The following is an 11,816-nucleotide window of genomic DNA, read 5'->3' on the forward strand; positions in this document are numbered from 1 at the left end:
ATCTCAGGCATGAACAATTAGCTGCCCCTGAGTCTTATCACAGGTCTACGTTATCTGAATGCGGATGTTCTACTTGTCCAGCACACAAGACTAAGCAACAGTTACTAGTATGGTAGATGTGTTTTTCGACACCCCAGGTGCAAGTCACTTGAGCGTGTTTACAATCCTCCTCGCCAATCTTCCGTTATATTCCCACACCAGACAACCAATGCCTAGGCAGTCCCTGAGCAATGGCTGTCCCAGCAAACCCCTCCCCTAGGTTTTATTGCTGAACATGATGTCATATGGTATGGAATATACCTTTGGTCAGTTGGGGTCAGCTGTCCCAGCTGTGTCCCCTCCCAACTTCCTGTGCACCCCCAGCCTACTCGCTGGCGGGGCAGTGTGAGAAGCAGAAAAGGCCTTGACTCTGTGTAAGCACTGCTCAGCAATAACAAAAACATCTCTGCATTATCAACATTTTCATCACAAATCCAAAACATAGCCCCATACAAGCTACTATGAAGAAAAATTAACTCTATCCCAGCCAAAACCAATATAATCTTGTACTAGCGGAGCCCAGAACTGGACAGAGTACTCCAGGTGTGGCCTCAACAGTGTTGAATAAAGGGGAGGGATCACCTCCCTCGACCTGCTGGCAACACTCGTCCTCATGCAGCCTAGAATACCATTAGCTGCCTTTGCTGCAAGGGCACATTGCTGGCTCATGTTCAACTTGATGTCCACTAGGACCCCCAGGGTCTTCTCTGCAGATCTGCATTCCAGCTCATCAGCCCTCAGCCTGTACTGGTGCCTGGGGTTGTTCCTTCCCAGGTGCAGGGCATGACACTTCTTGTTGAACTGCATGAGGTTCCTGTCAGTCCGTTTCTCCGGCCTGTTGAGGTTCCTCTGGAGGGCAGCACGATGGTGTATCAGCCACTCCTCCCACTTTTGGATCATCTGCAAAGTTTCTGAGGGTACACATTGTCCAATCATCTAGGTCATTAATGAAGATGTTGAACAAGATCAGACCCAGTATTGAACCCTGGGGTACGCCGCTAGTTACTGGCCTCCAACTAGACTTTGTGCCACTGATCACCACCCTCTGGGCCTGGCTGTTCAGCCAATTTTCATTCCACCTCACTCTCTGCTCATCCAGCCCATACTTCAACAGCTTCCCTATGAGAATCTTATGGGAGGTGGTGTCAAAAGCCCTACTGAAGTCTATGTAGACATTGTCCACTGCTCTCCCTTTGTCTACCAAGCCAGTCACTTAATCATAGATGTTTATCAAGTTGGTCAAGCATGACTTCCCCTTGGTGAACCCATGCTGACTACTCCTGATGATTTTCTTGTCCTTCATGTGCCTGGAAGTGGTTTCCAAGATTAGCTGCTCCATCACCTTCCCAGGGATCAAGGTGAGGCTGACCAGCCTGTAGTTCCCTGGGTACTCCTTCTTGCCCTTTTTGAAGATAGGAGTGACATTTACTTGCCTCCAGTCCTCAGGCACCTCTCCCAATCTCCATGATCAATCAAATATTGAGAGCAGCCTCTCAATGACATCAGCCAGCTCTCAGCACTTGTGGGTGCATCCCATCAGGGCCCATGGATTTATATATGTCCAGTTTGCTTAAGTATTCCCTGATCTGATCCTCTTCCACCAAGGGTAAGTCTTCCTTGCTCCAGCCTTTTTCCCTGGTGTCTGGGACCTGGGATTCCTGAAGGGTGGTCTTGCTAGTAAAGACTGAAGTGTAGAAGCCATTCAGTACCTCAGACTTCTCCGTGTCCTGTGTCACCAGGGCCCCTGTCCCCTTCAGCAGCAGGCCCACATTTTCCCTAGTCTTCCTTTTGTCACCTATGTACTTACAGAAGCCCTTCTTGTTGTCTTTGACATCCCTGGCCAGATTCAATTCCATTTGGACTTTAGCTTTCCTAACATGTCTCTGCATACTTGGATGGTGTCTCTGTATTCCTCCCAGGTTCCTTGTCCCTGCTTCCACCTTCTGTATGCTTCCTTTTTGTGTTTGAGTTTGGCCAGGAGCTCCTTGTTCATCCACACAGCCCTCCTGGCATTTTTGCCTGACTTCCTGCTTGTTGGGATGGACTGCTCTTGATCTTGGAGGAGGTGATTCTTGAATATCATCAATCAACTTTCTTGGGCTCCTCTTCCCTCCAGGGCCTTATCCCATTGGACTCTTCCAGGCAGATCCCTGAAGAGGACAAACTCTGCTCTCCTGAAGTCCAGGGTTGTGAGCTTGATTTTTGCCCTGCTCCCTCCTCTCAGGATCCTGAACTCCACCATTTCATGGTCACTGCAGCCAAGGTTGCCTTTGACCTTTACATCTCCAATGAGCCCTCCTTGTTTGTGAATATGAGGTCCATCAGAGTACCTTCCTCATTGGCTCCTTTATCACTTGGATTGGGAAGCTGTTATCGATGCTCTCCAGGAACCTCCTGAATTGCTTGTGCCCTGCTGTGCTGTATCTCCAGCAGATATTGGGGTGGCTCAAGTTCCTCATGAGGACCAGGGCCTGCAAACGTGAGGCTACTTCTAGCTGTTTATAGAAGGCCTCATCTGCTTGTTCTTCCTGGTCAGGCAGCCTATATCAGAGACCCACTACAATGTCACCTTTACCTGTCTTCTCTTTAATCCTTACCCATTGTCTCTGTTTAGCCTGCATCCAGGGCTAAACAATAACCAGCTGTTCTATCACCCAATGACCCCTCCCCAGCTGAGAAAGGGAATTGGGAAAAGGAGGGAGACTCGTGGGTGAAATGGAAATGGATTTAATAAAATAAGAAAAACAATATTAATACTAATGCTAATATAAAACACACAGAGTTATACTCAGCCCATATAGTGGTCGCGAGCTGTGCAATCCCAGCAGTGAATGCCAGATGTGCACTGCGAGCACCTCAGCTCCAGCGAAAGCATGACAGTCACAACAAACGGGAGAGCAGGCCTCTGGAGCAGAGTGACAGGCGAGACCCTCCAGGGATGGCAACCATTGAGAAGAGAGGGCTGTCCCCAGCAAACTTTCCAATTTATAGTGAACGTGATGTTTATGGTACAGAACACTGCTGTTGGCCAGCCTGGGTCAGCTGCCCTGGCTTTCACTCCTCCTAGCTTAAGCACCTGGCTAATTCGAAACTGCTAAGGGCCTCGATCACCATGGAAACCTGCATACCATGGCTGGCTGTAAACTAAAACAAAGTGTCTTATCGACTTTGTTCCCACTATATCGAGTCTTCTCAAAAGTGCTGCTTTTCTGAACAGAAAATTGATTCTATGATTCTATCCCAGCGAAACCAGGACACGTGGTTTAACCCCAGCTGGCAACTAAGCACCACACAGACACTCTCTCAGTCCCCAAGAGTGGGATGAGGGAGAGAATCAGAAGAGTAAAAGTGAGAAAACTCATAGGTTGAGATAAAGACAGTTTAATAGGTAAAGCAAAAGCTGCGCACACAAGCAAAGCAAAACAAGGAATTCATTCACACTTCCCATCGGCAGGCAGGTGTTCAGCCATCTCCAGGAAAGCAGGGCTCCATCACGCGTAACGGTTACTTGGGAAGACAAACATCATCACTCCAAATGTCCCCCTCTTCCTTCTTCTTCCCCCAGCTTTATATGCTGAGCATGACGTCACATGGTGTGGAATATCCCTTTGGTCAATTGGGGTCAGCTGTCCCAGCTGTGTCCCCTCCCAGCTTCTTGTGCACCCCCAGCCTACTCGCTGGTGGGGTGGTGTGAGAAGCAGAAAAGGCCTTGACTCTGTGTAAGCACTGCTCAGCAATAACGAAAACGTCCCTGTGCTATCAACACTGTTTTCAGCACAAATCCAAAACATAGCCCCATAGTGGCTACTGTGAAGAAAATTATCTCTATCCCAGCCAAAACCAGCACAGTGACACAGCAGGCCTTTGAAAATATGGCTGTGTCACGGTTTAAAGCTGGGCCGGCTATTAAACCTGTGGCAGACGCTCTCTGTTAACCCTCCTCCACCCCGAAGGGAAAGGGAAAAGGGAGAGAGACTTACGGGTTGGAAAGTTAAAACAGTTTTAATGAACTATAATAATGAAAAAGAGTATAATAATAATAATATTGGAATAATCAAATATATATACAAATATATACAAAACCAAGATCGAGCTCCCCCAATGTCGGCCACGTCACCACCGGCACTGCAGGGCAGGCTCTGGGAAGGCCCAGGCTGGGCCCAGCGACAGTCGAGAACTGGATTCAGGGATGCACGGATCAGGATTGGGAGCAGCAGGAAAACGGACAGAGTCCTCTTCAGACACCGGCCATAGCAGAAGGGGGTGAGACCCTCGTGATCCCCCCGCTTTATACTGAGAATGACGTGTATGGGATGGAATACCTTCATTGGTCAGTTTTGGGTCACCTGCCCTGTCCACTCCTCCCTGCAGGTGCGACCCCCCTTTGGCTCTTCACTCGTAAGCAGTGAGGAATTCAGCGGTGACCTTGGTTTCTCTAAGACTAAGTACAGCAAGAGCCTTTCTGCACAACATCCCTACCGGTGCCTCAGTGATAACTACAAACTTCGAGCGTTATCAGCCCTGGAAGCAGACACTGTCTGCAAAACATGCAGTTGGTTTCAGAAAGTGCAGTTACTTAGAAGAGACTGAGCTGAAAGCAAAAAATCACTGAAAGGAAAATTGGCCTGGTTTAGGCCAAACAAGGACAGGCTGAAAGCAAAGGGTCTGTCATAAACACTTCTGAGAAAAATTGCATTGCCTGATCATTGCAAGTTCTCAAATCATAAGCATGAGAACTTATTTAAACTACATGAGGATTATCAAGGTAATGCTATAGTTTTAAACTGCTCCTTACTTAATAAATCCAGCTGCTCCATCGAAAGAAATATGTACCTTATAAAACTAAGTTAGATCTCTCATTTTTTTTCCTCAAAAGAAATCAGAAGTGATGTTGGCCACAGGTTGCTATTGCCAACACAACTGATGACTAGTTGTCAAAAGTCTTATGAATCCTCAGTGTTTTACGTGTTATATTATTGAGTGATGCTCTTACCCACTGCAGTATTGAAGTTGGTATAACTCTTAATATAAAAGCGGGGTGCCAGATAAGACTGTAGCTTAGTTGTGGGTGTGGCTATTTTACTATATGCAGATACAACTAAGCTGATCCTAGGAACAATATATATTAGTATAGATGAAGTGGTACAAGCTCCCCAATGTGAATTCCTCACTACTGCCATAACTTCATATCAGGATCAATGCTTCATCTTTGTAAATCACTTCTATGGTGCTGTTCCTTGGCAAACATTAAAGAGCACAATATTAAGCGACAGTGGCAGATCATGTATTGCCTGTTAAGGACTAATTCTCCATTTTATTTAATGAAACTCTGTTCACTGTGTCCTTCAGGATCTTAGCTCTAGCAGAGCTCAGTGTATTCTTTAGCTTTATATTCTTTTACTTCTCTATAGTAATTTAATGCTGATAATTAAAATTCTTATTTAAATTATTCATTGTTGTCTGCCATGGGGAAATACAGGCAGGAATGATCAGAATTTGTAATACTAAGCTGTGTGGTGTGTGTGTATGTTCTCCAAAACCTTGGTAATTTGTATTGTATCTTACTAGTGTTAGAATAGAACATTCAGCATTTGAATTCCTTGATATACTCTACTGGAAACTTAATGTGTAAACTTCCTATTTCTCCCTGGCATTTTCAGCTGTAATGTGGCACTGGAGGGATTCATATGTCTATTTGTCTTAATTTAGTTTGTCTTTAATTAACAAAATATAAAGGGAGGAAAAAAAGGGCTAGTTTTCCAGGTCCTTGGATCTGGTGTAGAAAAATGTGCATTTTGCATCAGATATCAGATGAAGCATTTGTCACGCTGTTCCACTGAATTTGATGAAGTTTCTTCAGGATGTAAAATGTTGAACAGTGTGCACATGATGTGTGTGTGCAAACTAAAAAAAGCTGTGTCACATGCCATTTTGTTCACATTCTTTTCTTTTTTTGACATAGGAAAAGAAATCTAAGATATATATTAAGGGGGAAAAAAAGATGGATTCACAAGATTGTGTCCCAACAAATTCAAAGCAAGATATCAGCCATCACATAAAGGGTAGCTCTGGTAAACATTATCTTTGTGGCTATTGTGCAGCCTTCACCAATATAGCAGTCACCTTTCCCATCCAGAAGGTCCTCTTTCGACAACAGTTGTATGGCTTGAAAACAAAGGATGCAGTATATCAGCTGCAGAAAGATGGAATTCGAAATCTCTATCGTGGAATCCTTCCTCCATTAATGCAAAAAACTACCACCCTGGCTCTAATGTTTGGCTTGTATGAAGATTTCTCCTCCTTGCTCTATAGTCACACAAGTGCACCTGAACTTCTAACTCGCAGCATGGCAGCAGTGCTTGCAGGGACCACGGAAGCCCTTCTTACACCTTTTGAACGAGTCCAGACTTTGCTTCAGGACTACAAACATCATGACAAATTTACAAACACTTACCAGGCTTTCAAGGTACTAAAAGTCTATGGTATTAGAGAATATTATCGGGGTTTGGTACCTATTCTGCTCCGGAATGGAAGCAGTAACATCCTCTTCTTTGGCCTACGAGGACCTATCAAACAGTGTCTGCCTGAAGCAACTTCTTATAGCACTCACTTGGTCAATGACTTTATCTGTGGAGGGCTGTTGGGTGCCATGCTGGGATCCTTATTTTTCCCAATGAATGTTGTAAAAGCTCGCATGCAATCTCAAATTGGTGGCGAATTTCAGTCTTTTTCAAAAGTTTTTGTGACAATCTGGCTAGAACGTGATAAAAAATGGATGCATCTTTTCAGAGGAGCCCATCTGAATTACCATCGTTCTGTCCTGTCCTGGGGCATAATCAATGCAACATATGAATTCTTGCTAAAGCTGTTATGAAAAATGTTACCTTCTTTTGAAGCCCCTCAATTCACTTGGGTATTTGTACATTTGAGGTCACTTAGTATCTGGGAATAGATTAATTTATAGAACATTTTGTGAATAACATGGAGTACCATGAAACTTGGAGAGAATTCAAAGCAGCAGTTACATTTCAGTAGGAAGATGCGTGATATTGTTAGTGGCTGCTTAGCGTGAAAGGTAATTAGTCTTATTAACGGCCTTCAGTATTTATGGGGTAAATGGCAATACATCTAAATCTTGATGCAATTGAATATACTTCTAAACAAGTTAAAGTATTTATATGCTGGTGGATAAATTTATCCACATTGGAATAACTAGACAAATGCAAAGTAAAAAAATATTTGTATAGTGGTCTAGTAGCTTATTCTATAATTTCTGATGTTTCCTAATACTCACAGTGATCAAATTTTTCACTGTGCACATTGTATAATATGGAAGTCAAGAAGGGGCCAATGAAAGCTACTTCTCTTGCTTGATACACTACAGAGGGTTAAGAACTAAACTTTCAAATGTCTTGGGGTTCTAAATTATCTTTGGAGTTTAAATAGAAGGTGCCAATTTCTGATGAGGATGACTTTCTTTCTGAATCTCAAGTTTAAACTGAGCCTACACAAACTATTTTGCCAACCATTTTACTGCTCAGCATTAACATGAACACCATCTCATTCATCAGCATAAGGATAGCTACTGAATATTTAACTTGAGTGTAAACTGACCCAGCGCAAAGTGGGATTGTGCCTATGTATGTGTGTGCCTTGAAATGGAAAGGTGGAAGGAGCGAAACAGCAATTTTATCTCAGGCTTTAAAAGTGTTCTTCCTTGTTGAAAGACCTTCTATTTGCAAATTTGATATACTCAAATTTTCTGCTTTTGTATTGCTTTGTTTCTGTTGCAAACATATGAAAACTGATCTCTCTCTGTGCTCAAACATTAATACAGCTTCCTCTGATTGTCAAACTACTTGATTAACAGCTTTTTTTATCTTTTGCAAACTATTTTTGTTTAATTTGTGCTGTGGCAGAATTTTACATCAGCACTGACAAAGTAAGATTTCTGGCTATAAGCATTTAAGGCCTTAAAGGGAAAGCAAGCATAACTACCAAACAGGTGACGGTCTTATTTTTTTTTTCTTTTTTTTTTTTTTTGAGGGGGGGGTGTTATGCATGCAAGTTCATGAAGTATTCTTTGTTTTGGGGGGTGGGGGCAGGAAAGCTTTCAGAAACTATTTTGAATTGTTCTTTTCCTAGGCTTTAGGCCCTGTAAAACTATCAGTGATAATCACAGAATGTTAGGGATTGGAAGGGACCTCGAAAGATCATCTAGTCCAATCCCCCTGCCAGAGCAGGATTGCCTAGACCATATCACACAGGAACGCGTCCAGGCGGGTTTTGAATGTCTCCAGAGAAGGAGACTCCACAACCTCTCTGGGCAGCCTGTTCCAGTGTTCGGTCACCCTCACCGTAAAGAAGTTTTTCCTCATATTTAAGTGGAACCTCCTGTGTTCCAGCTTGCACCCATTGCCCCTTGTCCTGTCAAGGGATGTCACTGAGAAGAGCCTGGCTCCATCCTCATGACACTTGCCCTTTACATATTTATAAACATTAATGAGGTCACCCCTCAGTCTCCTCTTCTCTAAGCTAAAGAGACCCAGCTCCCTCAGACTCTCCTCATAAGGGAGATGTTCCACCCCCTTAATCATCTTCGTGGCTCTGCGCTGGACTCTCTCTAGCAGTTCCCTGTCCTTCTTGAACTGAGGGGCCCAGAACTGGACACAATATTCCAGATGCGGCCTCACCAGGGCAGAGTAGAGGGGGAGGAGAACCTCTCTCGACCTGCTAACCACACCCCTTCTAATACACCCCAGGATGCCATTGGCCTTCTTGGCCACAAGGGCACATTGCTGGCTCATGGTCATCCTGCTGTCCATTAGGACCCCCAGGTCCCTTTCCCCTACGCTGCTCTCCAACAGGTCTGCCCCCAACTTGTACTGGTACATGGGCTTGTTCTTGCCCAGATGCAGGACTCTACACTTGCCCTTGTTATATTTCATTAAATTTCTCCCCGCCCAACTCTCCAGCCTGTCCAGGTCTCTCTGAATGGCTGCGCAGCCTTCCGTTGTGTCAGCCACTCCTCCCAGTTTTGTGTCATCAGCAAACTTGCTGACAGTGCACTCTATTCCCTCATCCAAGTCATTAATGAATATATTGAATAGTGCTGGTCCCAGTACCGACCCTTGAGGGACTCCACTAGACACAGGCCTCCAACTGGACTCTGTCCCATTGACCACCACTCTCTGGCTTCTTTCCTTCAGCCAGTTCACAATCCACCTCACTACCCGATCATCCAGACCACACTTCCTCAGTTTAGCTGCGAGGATGCTGTGGGAGACCGTGTCAAACGCTTTACTGAAATCGAGATAGACCACATCCACAGCTTTACCATCATCTATCCACCGGGTTACATCCTCATAAAAGGCTATCAAGTTGGTTGAGCATGACTTCCCCTTGGTGAAGCCATGTTGAGTGCCCCTAATGATCCCCCTATCCTTGATGTGCCTAGAGACAGCACCAAGGACAAGTTGTTCCATCACCTTTCCGGGGATGGAGGTGAGGCTGACCGGTCTATAGTTACCCAGGTCCTCCTTCTTGCCCTTTTTGAAGACTGGAGTGACATTCGCTTTCCTCCAGTCCTCAGGCACCTCTCCCGTTGCCCACGACTTAGCAAAGATGATGGAGAGTGGCCTAGCAATGACTTCCGCCAGCTCCCTCAGCACCCGCGGGTGCATCCCATCAGGGCCCATGGATTTATGGACGTCCAGGTTGCTTAATTGGTCCCTGACCCAGCCCTCATCTACCAAGACAGATTCCTCCTCTATCCTGACTTCTTCTGGGGCCACAGGGGTCCGGGGCTCCTCAGGACAGCCTCCAGCAGTATAGACAGAGGCAAAGAAGGCATTCAGTAACTCCGCCTTCTTTTTATCCTCTGTCTCCAGGGCCCCCACCTCATTCATCAGTGGGCCTACATTGCCTCTAGTGTTGGCTTTACCTGCAATGTATTTGAAGAAGCCCTTTCTGTTGTCCTTGACCTCTCTTGCAAGGTTTAATTCCAAGGAGGCCTTAGCTTTCCTAGTTGCCTCCCTACATCCTCTGACAACAGACTTATATTCCTCCCAAGTGGCCAGCCCCTCCTTTCATGATCTGTACACCCTCTTCTTCCACTTGAGTTTGCCCAGCAGTTCCCTGTTTAACCATGCAGGTCTCCTGGTACCCTTTCTTCACTTCCTACTTGATGGGATGCTCTGATCTTGACCTCGGAAGAAGCAGTCCTTGAATGCTAGCCAACTATCTTGGGCCCCCTTACCTTCTAGTACCCTGTCCCATGGGATTTCCCCTAGCAATTGCTTGAAAAGGCCAAAGTTGGCCCTCCTGAAGTCCAGGGTTGTGATTCTGCTAGCTATTCTGTTCCTGCCACATGAGATCCTGAACTCTACCATCTCATGGTCACTACAACCAAGGCTGCCCTCAAGCTTCACCTCTTCAACCAGACCCTCCTTGTTAGTGAGGATCAGATCCAGCAGCGCTCCTCTCCTAGTTGGCTCATCCACCATTTGCATCAGAAAGTTATCATCAATGCACTGGAGGAACCTCCTGGACTGAGGATGGCTGGCTGAGTAGGCCTCCCAGCAAATATCAGGGTAGTTGAAATCCCCCATGACAACCAGACCCTGTAATTGAGAGACTGCTCTCAGCTGCCTGTAGAAGGCCTCATCACCCTCCTCATCCTGATCCGGTGGCCTGTAATAGACACCCACAACAGTATCACCCCTGCCAGCCTGCCCCTTAATTCACACCCACAAACTCTCAACTCACTCCTGATCCGCCCCTGGACAGAACTCAATACATTCTAGCTGCTCACTCACATAAAGAGCAACTCCACCACCTCTCCTTAGCGGCCTGTCTTTCCTGAACAAGACATAGCCATCCATGACCACATTCCAGTCATGCGAGGTGTCCCACCAAGTCTCTGTAATTGCCACTAGATCATAGCCCCCCGACCGAACACGGACTTCTAACTCCTCCTGTTTATTCCCCATGCTGCATGCATTGGTGTACAGGCATTTCAGGGAGCAAGCTGAGCACACCGATTTCACCCCAGGGGGATGGGAGGCCTCCTGGTCTACCTCAACACTAGAGCGTTGCCCCAGTGGTGCAAGCCCAGCTACTACCCCATCCCCCTTCGAATCTAGTTTAAAGCTCTCCGAATGAGCCCTGCTAATTCCTGTCCCAGAACCCTTTTGCCCCTACGACATAAACCTTTCCCATGTATTACGGTCACACCTGGTGTCTTATAAAACCAGCCATTATCAAAGAACCCAAAGCTCTGCCTGTAGCACCAGTCTCGTAGCCAGGCATTAATAGAGAGAATCCTACTATTCCATCCCACGTCATCACCTGAAAATGGAAGTAGGGAGGAGAAAACAACTTGTGCCCCAGACTCTTTCACCAACCGCCCTAGGGCCTTGTAGTCTTTCTTCATCCCCCTCAGACTACAGGATGCAGCTTCTTCCCCACCTGTCTGGAAGATCAGCAGGGGGTAGTAGTCTGTGGCCTTCACCAGGTTGGGGAGTTTCCTGGTGATATCCCTGATTCGGGCTCCAGGCAGGCTGCAGACCTCCCTGTGATGGGGGTCAGCTCTGCATATTGGGCCCTGAGATCCCTTTAGGAAGGAGTCTCCAACCACTAAAACTCATCTCTTCTTCCTTGTGGAGGAGGTAGCTATACGCCTGTCAGGTTTTTCTGACTGTGGTGGGACCTCTGATATAGGTTGCCTCTCCACCACATCCCCATTGGACTGGCTGTATTCCACTAGGGCTTCATAT

General features: G+C 46.0%; 1 protein-coding gene across 1 annotated transcript; it reads left to right on the forward strand.

Moving 5' to 3' along the window:
- Positions 1-6,040: 6,040 nt before the first annotated feature.
- On the forward strand, positions 6,041-6,913 carry LOC137677146 (mitochondrial nicotinamide adenine dinucleotide transporter SLC25A51-like). Its single transcript, XM_068424351.1, has one exon. The coding sequence runs from the start codon at positions 6,041-6,043 to the stop codon at positions 6,911-6,913; it is 873 nt and encodes a 290-aa protein (XP_068280452.1).
- The last annotated feature ends 4,903 nt before the right edge of the window (positions 6,914-11,816 follow it).

This window comes from Nyctibius grandis, assembly GCF_013368605.1.
Source record: "Nyctibius grandis isolate bNycGra1 chromosome W unlocalized genomic scaffold, bNycGra1.pri SUPER_W_unloc_2, whole genome shotgun sequence".
Taxonomy (NCBI): Eukaryota; Metazoa; Chordata; class Aves; order Nyctibiiformes; family Nyctibiidae; genus Nyctibius; species Nyctibius grandis.

Excerpts from the sequence above, each read along its gene's own strand:
- LOC137677146 (XM_068424351.1), top strand. The coding sequence starts at position 6,041 with ATGGATTCACAAGATTGTGTCCCAACAAATTCAAAGCAAGATATCAGC.